Source organism: Galleria mellonella, unplaced genomic scaffold, assembly GCF_026898425.1.
Source record: "Galleria mellonella isolate WM207_F2 unplaced genomic scaffold, CSIRO_AGI_GalMel_v1 utg19, whole genome shotgun sequence".
Classification (NCBI taxonomy): Eukaryota; Metazoa; Arthropoda; class Insecta; order Lepidoptera; family Pyralidae; genus Galleria; species Galleria mellonella.
Window position 1 is genome coordinate 3,853,722 of NW_026442028.1, and position 16,889 is coordinate 3,870,610.

General features: G+C 33.3%; 1 protein-coding gene across 2 annotated transcripts in view; it reads left to right on the top strand.

The window, feature by feature from the left end:
* LOC113520078 (adenylate cyclase type 2-like) overlaps positions 1-16,889 on the top strand; it is a 243,327-nt gene that overhangs the window by 116,036 nt on the left and 110,402 nt on the right. For both annotated transcript variants that reach the window (XM_052894116.1, XM_052894117.1), the window contains exons 4-5: positions 2,212-2,340; positions 10,748-10,942. In XM_052894116.1, coding sequence (XP_052750076.1) covers positions 2,212-2,340; positions 10,748-10,942 — 324 coding nt within the window. The remainder of the gene's footprint in view (positions 1-2,211; positions 2,341-10,747; positions 10,943-16,889) is intronic.

Below are 16,889 nucleotides of genomic sequence, written 5' to 3' on the forward strand. Positions count from 1 at the left end.
TATGTTATATTATTTGTTATATATCAAACACAAAGTGAAATAAGTAAATATATGACTTAATAGTATGATATCTAAGTTAAATGAAATAAGAGAACTTGTGCTTCATTTCTATTTATTACTAAGACATTTATAACCTTTCTATTGCTCAAGAATATATCTTATATACCATGTAAAGTTAAAATTACATAGTTAAATTATTATATAAACAGATTACCCTATAAACACACACATATATATATATATATATATATATATATATATATATATATATATATATATATATATATATATATATATATATATATATTATAAATAATATATTTATCATTAATTTGATACACGCATAGTAATGTTAGCGGAATTAAACAAAATAATTATAAAGAACTAACTAATGATATGGACTTTCGCACACTAATACCTAGTTCAGTTAAATATATTCTATTTCGCAATGATGCATCCTTATTATTATTATAAATGTGAAGGTGTGTGTGTGTGTTTGTTTGTTTATTACCTCGTAGCTCTTTAACGGCTTGACTCATTCTAATAAAATTCGTAAAATATTTTAATTTTTGAGTTTATCTACAACAAACAAACAATAAAATATTTCCTCTTAATATTTTAATATTAAGTATAGAATTGTGTCATGTCACATTATAATTGGGACAAAATTTACATTTAACTGTCAAAATTATCTCAAAATTGGAATTAGCAAAGATGTCACGTGATATAAAAAATACAAGGGTATTGAAACTTTTTTAAAAGGTAGGTACTTTATCAAACAAACATGAATTTTAAATTTTGTTACACGAATGATACTGTTGGAAATAATAAACATAATACATTTTATTCCTTATATTTATTACTGTTTGTGATGAGTGAAACGGAGCTAAAAAATTGAGTGTCAAATAACAATTTCCCCATTGTGCAGTTGGAATAAATTTTCTACCCGGTGAATTTTCTAGTTGGAAAACACAGTGGGTAACTAGTTTTGTAGTTGGCACACACAAAGAGCGATAAATATGTCCTAAGTTGAGCGAATTGGAATTTATAATTTAATTTTGCTACGTCATTTATTCTATATGTACTTTTGACATATTTTAATAGATGATAATGGAATGGTAACCCCGCCTGCGCTATCTGGCACCAATGAGGGATGATAGATGAGCATGAAAGCAGGTCTGTTAGCCCATCGTGATGAATGAAACGAGTATTAATCACAATGGTTTCCAGGGGGAACCGCGTGGAGGTCGACCTGACAGGGCTTGCTAGCAATGGGGCCATTAGTCCCCATTTTTAACAATCCCTTTCCTCTCACTTTTGACATATTATAAGTATGTATAATATATATACTTTATATATATACTTATTTATCCAAACATATCTATCTATATATACGCATGAAAAGCTGAGTTGGATTATTAGTAACGTATAAATTTATATATATTTCCAGTTGGCCACCCCTTCCTTTCCCGTGTGTGTCGTAAGGGGACTAAGGGAGCTTTAATTATGTAAGCACTGTTACTATGATAAGAATGATCTTTATAGCCCAGAATGTCCAGAGTCCAGAATGATTCGTTGGCCTTTTTAATTACTATAATGCCATGTAATACATTTGTTTTATTTTTACATTAAAATTTGTTTTATAGTCAATAAAATACTTTCTATTCCATTTCATTCCACACCACTTCTTTCCACTCCAGTCCATTTCGAGCAATTCAATTGACTTACAGTTCATTCTATTTCCATTCATTTTCAATTATTATTCTTAGTGTTTATTTCATTAAATATTCTCCGATATTATGTAGATAGTAATATATTAAGAGTTAATGAATAATTTACATATACTTTTTTTTTATACGACTTAGAATGGCAAACAAGCTGACGGCCCACCTGATGGAAAGTGGTAATCGTCGCCTATAGACATGAGCAGTACCATGGACATAACAGAGTATACTGTTTCGCCCATTATACCCCCATGCGTTGTCATTCCTGAGAACTCGAGTGTTATTCCTCTGTACCCTGTAAATTAAATGCCATATCCCACCCTTCAAACCGAAACACAGCCATGCAAACACAACTGCTTCACGGTAGAAACACGAATGTAACAGAGGTGCCCAAATAAACGACTTTTGTACAGTCTCTTTTTTTGCTGCTAACTCTATTAGTTCTAGTTTTATTTCCTATTAATGTTTTATTTTTTATTTATTTCAGATGGTGCATACGATGATGCCGCTAGCAAAGTCCATAGCCTTGGCCATGTCGATAGCACTCACAGTGACCTACGCGGGACTCGCGCTGGGATTACGACCTGAAGGCGAAGAAAAGCAGTTCTACCAGCAGGTTGGTTGGCTACGGTTAATATTATTTTACTCACAGCACCTATGCAAATATAAAATTATTATGTACATAATAATTTGAAAACCAACTGTCGAGTTTCCTGCGGATTCTTCTCAGCAGATACTCTTAACGACATCTCGAATCAAGCACTGTGATCATAATTAATTGACGATTTAAAAGAGCTTGTAAACAAGTCTATTTAAGTAAACAATAATTCTATTCTTTTCTATGGTTAAATGTATTAAATTCAAAAGTCTTAGTAATTTATTCACATCTTAATTATATATAATATTGTAGTAGTAAATTAGTTATTAACAGGACTTTATTAGCGTGTACTAATAAACGTTTGTTACTATTATACTAATTTTATTATTTGTTTATTTATTATTTGTTATATCTTTTACTATTTTTAAGGTGTTATTATTTTATTAGTTTATTATTTGTTTTTTAGTACTTTTCACTTTTATTTATTTTGCGTCATCTATTGTAGAGTCAATGTGAATCAAAATTCTAATACTGTTTATTAGTTATTAGGAGCCAAATTTTAAACAAAAACGTTTTTGTGTTTTAACAGAAATAAAAACAATTTTTATTTATTTGTTTTTGTGAAGCAATAGTCTGCGTGTGTTTATTTCTTTTTAAGCAACTCTTAAAAGGAGAGCGTGCTCCATTCGCTTTACTATTTTTGTTCGTATCCTACAAGATATCTTCGCCATTTCTAAAAAGATATTAACGATTATTTTAGCAACTGATAATCTACTATCAAATGTTGTATACTGTGTCTATAGATGATAATCTATAAGTGACTTCATTGTCTTGTCTTGTTGTTATTTTTTATGTAAATAAATAAGGCTTGGTTTTCCCGTTACAAATGAATGAAAGAACGAATTAATGAATAAACGAACAAAGAATCTAACGAAAGAATGAACAAACAAACTAACGAACAAATGAACGACCGAACGATCGAACGAACGAACAACCGAACGAACGAACAAATTAATGCATAAATGATTGAATGAATGAATGAAAAAATGAACGTATCATTAAGAAAATTCCGAATTTGTCAATTGGTTTTATATTATTTTTTATGAATTCCATTTTAAATCATTATTTTTTTTTATAGCAAACTCTGTATTTTCAAAACATGATATGAAGTCTGAGTAAATATAATTAATTTCAATACGTGTTTACGACTTCGTCATCGTAATACAGTGATTGAACGTAATTGACGGAATGATATTAATATTGACAATTGTCTCACGAATTGAATGTAGACATTTATTTCGTATTCTCGAAGCTGTGTGCGATGGCCTTTATTCAGATAGTTTAAAGTAAAACACTGCTAGTTAGTGTTTAGTATTAATTTTGCGAGTTACATGTGTCGTCCCGTATACAAATTATTTCAGCAAACAAACCAACTTAGTTATAGTTAAGCTGCAAACATTATTAACGTTTGCTGCCTAACTATACGAGTATACTATGATGCTGTATAAACATGCTAATAATATTGACTTGAACATGAAAAAAAAAATTGAATTAGTAAATAAATAAGAGGAGTGCAGTATAAGTATAATATGTGTGTGCATGTGTACGTGCGTGCGTGCGTGCGTGCGTGTGTGTGTGCGTGCGTGCGTGTGCGTGTGTGTGTGTGTGTGTGTGTGTGTGTGTGTGTGTGTGTGTGTGTGTGTGTGTGTGTGTGTGTGTGTGAGATGAAAATTGTGTAAATATATATACAAGTAGGTGTAATGTAATATAAAAATGCACTATGCAAAAGGTGACACCTTTCGCCACTCGGGGCAACACGATTTTTGTTTTTCTAGTAACAGTTCTTTAACATTCTTTTTAAGCGTGTGTGAAAATGTAATTATTCCGAGGGACAGTGCGATATTATTTCAGCATTTCGTTGCCTAGTAACAAAAGCTGCCGGCATGACACAGTTATATAACGTTGAAATGACAATGGTGGTCGCACTGACCTAGAATTATACCTACTATAAAAAATGGAGAAACTTAATGCAAAGAGAATCTTGATTTTTAAAAATCATTACACCAAATAACAAATCAGGGGGGAAAGGGATTGTTAATAACGGAGACTGAGAATCCCATTGCTAGCAATATACCCAACCAGGTCGACCTCTTCACGGTTCCCCTGGAAACTATCATGGTTAATTCCTGATGAATTCATCATGATGGGCTAACTGGCCTGTTTTCATTCTCATCTATCACCCTTCACTGGTGCTCCGCCGGCGTATCCCGTTAGCACAAGCGGGGTTACCATACCATTTTCACCCATAAAAAAAAAAAACAAACAAATCAGCTATATACAATTGTCGCCGGGTTTTCATATTAAGCATAGACGCTATATTAAAGATTTATAATTAACATTATTGCGTAAAATAATCAAAAAAATATCGGAAGTATTAAGAACTACTCTTTGAAAGTTGCTTAAAAATTATAAGTTTGTATTGATTTGTATCGATCGATAAGTTATAGCAAAAACGCCAGACATTTTACAATGAGCAATGTTTAACTTGTTGTCAAATTGGCTATTTAACTTCTAAGCATTTTGTGGGCCATCGTCACGATAGGCTAACTGATCTGCTTCATCCTCACTTATCATTACTTACTAGTGCCCCGCCAGTGTATACCGATAGCGCATTTTTTTATACAACTTAGAATGGCAAACAAGCTGACGGCCTACCTGATGAAAAGAGGTAACCGTCGCCTATAGACATGAGCAGTACCATGAACATAACAGAGTATACTGCTTCGCCCATGATATCCCCCATGCGTTGCTATTCCTGAGAACTTAGGTGTTATTAACATACTCTGTACCCAGTAAATTCACGCCATATCCCACCCTTCAAACCGAAACACAGCTATGCAAACACAACTGCTTCACGGTAGAAACACGATTGGGACAGAGGCACCCAAGCAATCGACTTTTGTACAAAGTCTCCCTCTGGTAATGCGGGGTTAACATTTCATTAAAGAAGTCAACAATAGGGAAGTGTCAGAATCTTCGTAATAATGTAATTATAATATAATAATAGCTAATCTGCTTATCAAAAACGGAATAAAGAAAATTGAAGCTGTAATCTTAACCATCCTCTTTAATTTCTACGTAATCGTTCAATTATTGGGGAGTTTGTTTGAAACTGCCTCTATTCTTTTGATCTTGATAAATTATCAAGTCAATGTTTGGTATAAAAGATAATAATTTGAACAACAAGTGTTTAATGAAACGTAGAAAAAAAAAATTGCCCAAGTTTTCTAAGTTTAAAGTGACAGTGATTAAAATTCAATTTGGTATAAAAAATAGTCTGTGTTTGTGGTCAAGTGAAATAGCTAGATTAATATTTGAAAGATAAAACATAGATTGACATTGTATAAAAGGAATTGTTACTATATGGCAGTTAAAATATGTAATAAATGAACAAAATGTTAAATAATAGCAAATATAATGAACACGCACAATGTATTTTGACTATATATTTTTTTATTATTATTATTTCTATGGGATTTCACAGCTCACTTTTGGCGACAACAGAATATCAGTGTTTTGCTCTTTTTAGGGCAAAGAAATAAGCTGAGTTGTTACCATTTTGTGTTACTGTGGTACACGCATGAAGGGGAAAAATTGTTACTAAAATTAGTAACAATGCATTTTTTCTTTTTTAATTTTTTGTACATGTATCTTTTTTTATCCTTTTTCACTGTACATTTGTCTATTGATGTTTATGTGCTGTAAGTAATGCAAATAAATTATCTATTTATCTATCTATGTAAATTGTGGACAAGAATACAGGGATCAGACAGACAAAAAATGTAATAAGAAACTTTACAATTGGCTTACTGAGAAATGTTTTTTTTCACTTGAAGACTATTTTAATGTAAAATTATAAAGACAAGATCCGAGTTAAACATTTGCACGCCACATGGTTGAACTCAGAGATTCTATTCCTAACATTAAATACTTTTAATGTAATAACCTGTATTCAAACAAATAAAGTTATAATTAATTCATTCTTTTGATTTTTTATTTGTAATAAATAATAAAAAAAAAAATACCCAAATGGATTTTAAAAATTCCTTCACCTAAAAAGTTTTAATGTCAGAAAGAGATACGGGCTTTCTTTTATTTTAAAAATGCCATACGAAGCTGGAGCGTGTCACTAGTTTGATTATAAAATAGTGCATGTGGTGTTCGCCTGCAAAAGACATTTACATTAGGCAAAATTATTTTTTGTGTTATTGATTAAGTAGCATGTAAAATGTAAAAGTTGTAGGCGAACCTTATTAAATAAATAAAAAAAAAAACAGTCTCGTTTCTACGTCTTTGCTGGAATACGCTTGACTGGAATATTCCAAGTCAATACTTAGAATAGCAAATCGCATGTTATCCTTGGATCCCCAAGGACACATACACGTCTACAAATATAGAAACTATCTACATTAATAACAGAAATAAAGTCATATTTCTTCGTCTAACGCAAGTAGCTGTTTGTTTCTGTATTTTGCCGCAAAGTTTTTCTGAACTTCGCCCTTATTAAAATATACATTGTGCGAATGGGCGTAGGTGGCCAAGCTTTTCCTAATAGCTCGAGGGCAACTTTTGGAAAATCAAATTTGGTTTAAAATCTCATATTAGTATATTATAAGTACATTTAAGGAAACACAACATTAAATGAATCTGGGATTGGAGTCCGAATAAAATCGTTATGTCGGCAATAAATGAAATTTGAATAATTCTCTTTGGCTATTAAAATTTTAAATGAGCTATATCTGCTTTATATACAGTGGGAAATAATACTGATCGACTCATCAAATACCCGGAGCGGTTTAATTAAATATTCGACTTTTATCTTGTATAAATTATATTGTATAAAATATTTAATATGAATTTGATATCGAAATTAAAACATTATTTATTTATTTATATACACTTTATTGCACCATTTATAAAATAGTATTTAACTGTAATAAGAAATGATACAAAAGGCGGCCTTATCGCTAAGCAATCTCTTCCAGATAACCTTTGGGTAGAGAACATTGAGAAAAGAAAGAAAAACAAAGGGTAGGTGGCGCACTATTATATATAAACAAATATATACAAAGATATATACATATGTATGTATATACATATATATACATAAACAAATACATAAACATACACAAACTTAAAAGTACACATACAACAGGAGAGAGTGACACTGGAAGATGAAGATAGAACATGGGAAAAGTAACATAAGTTACTTAAAGGGAGAGATAATGGGCTTTAACAGAGTTTTTGAAACTAGCGAGAGATTGAGCGCACCGAATAGAGATTAACATTAATTTTATTTTTTTCTTAAAGAATTTTCTATTAGTAAAAATTTCTATTTTTTTTTCTATAAGTTAGAGGTTAAAACAAAATTTGTAATCCTCCATATAAACTTGATAGTTAAAGGCATCGCATTAGTACACGAATGTGAAATATTATTTTTTTATCTTCTTTAAAAAGATTTCTTTGTTATAATAAAAAAGGGCAACTGAGCATACGGCTAATCTGATGGTAAGTAATTACCACCCATAGGCACTCGTAACATCAGATAAATTGCAGGTGTGTTGCCGCCCATTTAGAAATGAGTATATATTTTTTTAAGATTTGAATAAAGTATGTATTGAGAAATAGTGTTACTGGGTTACAATTCCAGACTTTGGTTGTGTGGAAGAAAGAAGTTGCAATTATAGACTTTATTCAGAGTGAAATAAAGTTCCAAAAACAAGAGGTCGCTGTATATTTCTATGCATATGTTAAGCGATCAGGTATTAACTATGAACCGATTTAAATAATTCTTTTTGCAATCCATAGGGTTCACTCTTATGTTGATTTCATATTAATGTTTTGAGTATTAAAACTGCTGATTTTATTTGCGGAGCAAAAGTCTTTTTACACAAAAACTATTTGTTGAACAAATTGCTCGTTCTACATTTCAAACTGGCTATATGAATCCGTACTAAAAGTATCCTATATGCTAAGTTATAACCTAGTTGTGTACTCAATTTCATTCAAATCTGTTTAGTAGTTATTGTGTAAAAGACCAACAAACATCTATCTACCCATTTATCCATCCATCCATCGTTACAACCTTTCGTATATATAATTTTTTTTTATACAACTGAGAATGGCAAACTAGCTAACGGCCCACCTGATGGAAAGTGGTAACCGTCGCCTATAGACATGAGCGGTACCATGGACATAACAGAGTATACTGTTTCGCCCATGATACCCTCCATGGGTTGCCATTCCTGAGGACTCGGGTGTTATTCCTCTGTAACCAGTAAATTCACGCCCTTTAATATATCCCACCCTTCAAACCGAAATACAGCCATGCAAACACAACTGCTTAAATTGTTTTTTTTTTTTTTTTTTTAACTAATATAAGAAAATACAACGGAATTTGGAACCCCTTCATTTTGAAGTCAAATGAAAAGTAAAAAAAAAAAAAATTGTAATGTAAAATATGTATAACATAAAATATAGAGAATCCAAATAGAGCCTACTATGTATTTACTTGGTCACTACACGAAAGTAACACGACCGAGTGAAAATTACATACGTCATATGTATTATGCAAACCAATAATCGAGTTTGTCGAATAACCTACGTTCGAACATTTTGTATGTTGTTATTATTTATTGTGGCACCATAACGCCGCCTCCCCAGCTATGATGTCAGTTTCATGTCTAACAGCAATCGATGGAATTTGTTTTCACCATGACACTGGCGTTTGCAAGGTTAATATCGAAGACGACGGAAGTAAAGTTTGTGTTTGTGTTGCTTAGGTTATTTGTTTGATATATTACTAAAATGTCCCTGAGGGATTGTTTTGTTTTTGTAAAATTGTATGTAAATGTTTAATTCCTTATACATGTATGTGTATATTTTTTTATACGACTTAAAATGGCAAACAAGCTGACGATCCACCTGATGGAAAGTGGTAACCGTCGTCTATAGACGTGTGCAGTGCCATGGACATAACAGAGTGTACTGTTTCGCCCTCGATACATCTCATGCGTTGCCATTCCTGAGGAATCAGGTGTTATTTCTCTGTACCCTGTAAATTCACGTCATATCCCACCCTTCAAACCGAAACACAGCCATGCAAATACAACTGCTTCACGATTGAAATACGAATGGGACAGAGGTGCCCAAGCAAGTAATTTTTGTACAGTTTCCCTTTGGTAAATAAGAGCATATATACGTTATGGTGGGGGAGAGGGTCTAAGTAAATTCTCAAATCGGTTGTATGTTTCTTTAAATATCTGCTGCCTTATAACACTGTCAGTTGTAAAGCAATTTGGAAAATCCTGTTTTATCTGAAAGGATATACTTACAGTTTGATTAACATACATAGAAATTTTATCAAAATCGGTTCAGTACTTTAGATCCAGATGCTTTATTTGCATTAAACATGGTTACATTAGATATTCAATTGAGTACACTTCGAGCTATATGTTTCACCAAAATATTGGTTATCAAAAATTTATTAAAATATTATTATGACCTAGTATTTGTATTTGTAGTAATTTTGTATGTGAAATAGGTATATCAAAATTAAAAAAATATCATCTGAGAAAATAAAAAGTCTATTATTAATACATTATTTATTATATAGTTTTTAAATCAAAATAATTAGTTTTGCTAATGTCAAAGTCAGAAGGGAAAAAATGTTAGAACACTTGATACGATACGACGATCTTATGAACATTATAATAGAAGGTAAGATAGAAGGAAGGATGGGAAGAGGGAGACCGAGACATAGTTACATCAGGCAGATCAAGGAAGTAATTGGTGTCGTGTCGTATCAAGAGGTGAAGAGACTCGCTGAAAATCGTAGTGAGTGGCAAGAGCTACACCGACAAGAGCCCAGCTCTTAAATAGGATTTATTTTATTCACAGTTCTTAAAAACACAACTTATATGCTAAGTCTCTTATGAATACAACCAATAACGGATTTTATTTATACAAATGAAAATTATAATTCCAAAGCGAGGCAGGCAAGTTAGAGTGGGTATATGCAAGTAATATAAGCACATGTATGAAAGAAACCATGTGTATAATAATGAGTGACCATAAAGTCAGGATAAGTAATGTAAAAATAATTAAAATCCATGTTGCTACAGTTCAGATAGCATAGATAGATAGATAGATGGTCCAAGCTGGTGTTTTTTGTAGAACATAACCTTAAATTATATATATATATTAAATTATATATATATATATATATATATATATATATATATATATATGCTGCTGCTGTTGTGGGTGATCATGGGCGGCGGTAGTCACTTACCATCAGGTGAGCCGCATGCTCGTTAGCCCCCTGTGTTGTAAAAAAATAATTATTTTGCTATCTTGTCCACAGCTGTGCTGCGAGTTGCTACTACTCATATCGGCCAACGGTATCGGCCTTTACTATAGAGCTTTGACGGAGCGAGCTCACCGCAACACCTTCGCTGGTACCAGGACCTGCCTGGAGCAACGGGTCAAGCTCGAGTGCGAACGGGAACAACAGGAGAGGCTGCTCCTGTCTGTCATACCAGCTTACATTGCTGCTGAGGTAAGTCACAAAGTTGTTTATCCTTTTTTTTTTAACGTCTGGAAAATGCTTTATGCAGACCTATACACCTTGTGGGAGGTGAATGGGTACTGTGGGAATCCCCCCGTAAGGTAGGGGTGTACCCACCAAAAACCAGACGATATACCCTCGAGGTGCCATATGTCGGAGACATGGGTTCGCTTTCGCACTCACCACATCTCCGACGGCAGCGACCCGCCCCCTGATGGTAAGAGCAGGTCTCCTCTCTCAAGATAGGGTGGACGGCGTGCTCACCCTACTACTCGGGGGATGCGCCGGTATATTAGCACATCCCCCAGGAAAGTTTTTTATCTTGACTGATTCATTAACGCATAACCTAAACCGAAAGACCGAGGAATAACTACATGGGACATATAAAAGAAACACTAGGTGTCATGTCGTATAGGGAGGTCAAGGATATGGCCTGGGATAGAACTGGCTGGAAGAAGATGCATGAATTAGTTGCACTGCCAAGAGGAAACTCTTAAATGAAAAGAAGAACTTAAATTATAGGGGTAAAAATTTGTAATTTTGGCAGTTGATGTATTTTACAATGTTAATGGAAAAAAAATCCTTCCTAAGTGGATACTTTGGATGAGTTTTTGAAAATTCCACTCCAATGTTTGTGATAATAGTGATGCGATTATATTTAAAAAACTACGACGTTATTTGGATCCGGTAAATGCATTTCAAAGGAATTTTCTCCTGCAAATCCTTAGACTGTGGAATGAGCTCCCAGTCGAAGTTTTCCCTAGAGATTACAGTATGGGGTTCTGCAAAAAGAATGTATTAAAGTTTCTTCAGGGTCGGCAACGCGCATGTGATACTTCTAGTGTTGCAGGCGTCCGTAAGCTATAGTGACCGTTTACCATCAGACCTTATATGGTTGTTTGTGACGTTCGTGCTATAAAAATAATGTTGTTTTTCTCTCTCTACTACCATATACTTGGGCCATTTTTTTTTATCGAAATAAAAATTTTTTTTCTATTAAGTCATTGCGAACAACATATGTTTACGAAATTTCATACAAATTAGTTGAGCAGTTTCAGAGATTAGCGTGAATTGGCAGCTAGAAACAGTTTGCATAGAAAACATTAAAAATGAAATTTTTACTATTTTTCTGGAAAAACAATTTCCAATTTTTCTCTTCATTAGAACTTTCCTCGTAATATTTGAAACAAAAAACAAATACCAGTCAATTCAGCCGTTCTCGAGTTTTACTTAGCAACACACTTAGCGTTTCATAGATATGTCTTAGAAGGATAAATATATATTAAAACTAACGACTGAGTTTTTATGTTGGTAAAAAAGAAACTCAGTCGATCACCATGATGTCGGTGACAGGTGACAGTTGACGTTGATGTCAATATACTCGACCTATGGAGATGAACGTTGACGCATTTCAAAACTTAATATAATAAAACCTTGATTATATAGATAGAGCCATAAGCCTCAAAAACGGGTCAACTTTTGTCAGTTAATTGTAAAATTAGCTGACTCGTTGTTTTTATCAGTGTTCTATACATTAACGCATACAATGTACCTTGATGTATTATTCAATAAATATAATGAGTATTTACGCATTAAAAAGATGCAGAAATTATAAGTCTAAATAAATATAGAAGTTATAAAGGATACACCCATAACTATTTATCATGAAATTTTTTATGAAAAAGTTTACTCGCTTTTCTCGAAGCCTTTTACTTATAGTTAAATTATAATTCATTTAGTTTAAAACCGATTTGACAAATTATGTTTTATCTGAAAGGATATCCTTACAGATTACAGACTGGTCGCATAGAATTTTTATTAAATCGTGTAGGTTTCATGCTAAAATCGAAATAGAAGTGAATTTTCAAAAAAAATTACAGAAATTACCGAAAAAAAAAATGTTCAAAAGACTCAGGTAAGCAAATAACATGATACGACGTTCTCGTGGCGTTGTAATTCGTTTACTGGTAAGCAAACTTTACCATTTGTAAAGATAAAACAAGTCTTGAATGTTAATATTGTCCCCGGTGGACGAATTGCGTGTTGCGTATACAAAATGTGATTAAATTGACAAGCGCTGCGGCGCAGTGGATAGTGCGTTGCTCTACGAACGTGAGGTCGACGGTTCGATTTCGGTCAGGTCATTATTCGACGAACATGTTTTTTTTGATGGGTGAAAATGGTATGGTAACCCTTCCTGCGCTAACGGGATATGCCGGCGGAGCACCAGTAAAGGGTGATAGATGAGAATGAAAACAGGTCAGTTAGCTTATCATGATGAATTCATCAGGAATTAACCATGATAGTTTCCAGGGAGTAACCCGAGGAGGTCACCCTGGTTTTTTTATTTTTCCAAAATTATTTGGTTTGCGATTGGGAGATGAGTATTAAGCTTAAGCATCTTAGTTGACTTAAGCTGCGATTTGATATAGCATAATGAGGTCGACCTGGTTGGGTATATTACTAGCAATGGAATTCTCAGTCTCCATTACTAACATTTCTTTCCCCCCCGACGATCATGTTAGTGGAGAAGATTTCATAAATCGTAAGGTTATAGAAACATTGCTGTAGGCATAATACTAGATAAATGATGTTTTATATACATCATATACATAGAAAATTTATGCTCACGACTATAATCTCTAATGGGGTCAGGAAAAAATGGGGTAGTCAGAAAGTATTATTTTGACGACTTTTACTTATCGTAGTGATGTACGTGACATTCCTCATGTTCGCATTTTGCCAAGTACATTCAAATTTAACTTGGCATGGTGGCGGTTGACGATCTGTAAAGGTTGTTAATAGTATTAAATTAACTTGTTAATAACAGTTTTTATCACCAAAGAACTAGTAGAAATTGTAAGGATCGATTTCGAAAGAATTATAAAAATTGGTTTAGATAACGGGTAACACATACACGCACACACACACGCAAACGCGTACACACACACACAAACATACATGCACGCACGCACGCACGCTCGCACGCCATCCAAACAACCACGCACGCGCACACCCACACGCACACACATTCAGACTCACATGCACGCACGCACAGACGCACGCATGCACGAATGTATGCATACGCATACATTTACATATTTATGGAAGGCGCTTAAAAATATAGAATTTAAGGTTGTGTGACGCATAAGAAACTTATTTATGTTAATAAGGAAGAAATACGTGTCAGTATTCGTAAATATTATCCTGATTATCTATGAAACATTGTACAAATAAACAAAGTAATAATGAAGACAGCTCTCTTTTGTGAATTATAATAAGGTGTTCGTGTCCATTGTATACAGTTTAGCGGGACGACATTGCATTGGGGAATCTAAGATCGAATTATGAGCCTTTAAAAAGCCACTTCCAAAATTAGTAGATTCTCAATATCTCGGTGTATGTTTTTTGTTATAATAACGTTATATGACCAGATTGATTTATCTCTCTCCTCTCCGGAACTGACTTGCATACATGAATTATGAAAGTGAGTAAAGCTGGAGATGTATTCAAAGCGGTCTGGCACTGGGCTCTCTCTCTTTGCCTCACGGGATATCTGGCCTGCAGATTGATATAAATCCACATTAAAATATGGTGTATATTCGCTAGCTCGTCCTTGAACTATATAAATGCTAATTGTTAAAATACGAATAGTGTTATATTTAATATTAATTAATGAATTATATATAGAGAGGTGAAACACATGTGACAAAACGTGCGTGGACTGAATAATAGTCGAATATTTGTGACTAATATGGACAATTGTAGAATTTTTGATAATAATAATAGGAGTCAAATTTCGAGTAATGACCATTGCACGTATACTAGTGGTAGCGGTATTAAACAAGACAAGTCTAATCAACTAACTTAATATTAAGATTTTCCGTCGTGTCGTGTCGTATCGTGCGACAATGGCACCGAGCGCAAGGCTCGTGTCTGGCATCGCAAACAGGTGGCCGTTATTTCGGACCAGATGGTCCATTAAGGTCATCCACTTGGCTATACATTTACTTTGACCTACTCCATATTTTATTGTATATAATCGACCGTTTGTCACTTGACTGTGTCAACTGTCTTAGCTTATTAACATTTGAGAGTTTGCTTAATTGAGTTTCAGTAAATATAAAAAAAGATACAAGCAGAATATGAGTAAGTGATTATTCTTTTACAGAATTTATGTTTCATATGAAAATTAAGTATTGTTACAGTATCTTTTTGAAACTCACGAACGTAACCTTCGTTCCAATAATAACGCATAAATAATAATACGCTTCAAACTCTTTTCTCTTACATTCTTCACGATTTTGGAACGCGCTTCCTGATGCCATTAAGAGACTACCGACTAAACCATCTTTCAAAAAAAGCGTTCACGCTCACTTTTTTTCTTTATTTTTTTTTATTTCTTTATTTCGAGCAGTAAGTGCATTTTATTATTCTCAATTTCGTGTATAATATAGTATATATCATATATGTGTAAGTATATTTGTTATTCATATATATTTATTCGTTTATATATGTAATTTTAGTATGTATGTATATCAATAATTAGTAGTACCGCATTCGAGTATTCTGACACTTCCCTATGGTTGACTGGGAGAGAATGTTTTTAGCATTAAGTCCGCCATGTACACATATTTGTACTAATGAATAAATAAATAAATAATATGTCTCATGTACCGAAACTATTTAGATTTTTAGGGTTTCCTACGACCTTACTAGTATTATAAATGTGAAAGATTGTAAAGTAGATGATGCTCACGGCCACCTTCTACCATCGTATAGCTCACCATAGACGAGAAGTTCCTATACCTTAGAGCCTAAATAGTTTCATACAGCACGGTTTCAGAGATGTTTTCTTCAACAAACGTTCAGGTTATGGTATGAGCTTCCTGTCGAGATTTTTTCAAGAGATTACAGTATGGGGTTCTTCAAAAAAGGGATAAAAAAGGGTTTTTTCAGGGTCGGTAACGCGTGCGTAATGTCCTTGATATTACAGGTATTCATAAACTAGTTTCAGTAATCATTTATAGACATAAACAATACCATGAACATAACGCATGAATACTCTATGCGTCTATATACCTAAGGAATAAGGTACCCTGTACCCTTTAATTTCATTGTCATATACCACCCTTTAAGCTGGAAAATAGCCATGCAAACACAACCGCTTCTTGCTAGAAATACGAATGGGACAGAGGTATCCAAGCAGACGACTTTTGTATAAAGTCTTGTTCTGGTGGTTTTCACCACCAAAGTCCAAGGTGATAGTTGAATAAGAACCTTACAGTTAGATCGTAAGGTTCATTTTAGTTCGCTGTCAGAGTATTTTTTAAACAAATATGTGATGTAATATTTAGTTGTTTAAATATTTTTGACAGATAACACATAATTCCGCCGCCATAACATTAATATGCACGCTCTTAGTATTTTTTTTTCTTTACAATATCATTATATGTCAGGGACATAACCTTTCTGTATTTATTCACTGCCTTATCAGAAAGAGTTTGCCTAATTATACTGTCACTTGAGATGAAAAATAAACTGAGGATTAAAAAGTAATCCAGTAACTCCGTTTTACTTTAAAGATCTTTAAAAGATTGTGCCTAATCTCTGGCGAAATGACGGGTTTTTACGTCGAGTAAAAGTCAGCATTTTGGAGCTTTTAATTTGATATTTTAATTAACATCTTTCCATTTTTAATACTCTGAAGGATGTGGCGTAAAAATCTGAGATCATTCTTAATATCTAGTTCTGATATGTCTAATCTGTTGAGTAATTTTTAAAACACTTCTACAATGAAAAGAAAAAAAGGAATGCTTTCAGCGCCTTTGATATATTTTGTGGCTCTAATATGTATATGATTACGTTGAATTATGAGCAGATTTTGGTCAACTGTAATCAATTTGTAAAATGGTAACCGTCTACAAATACGTGCGCA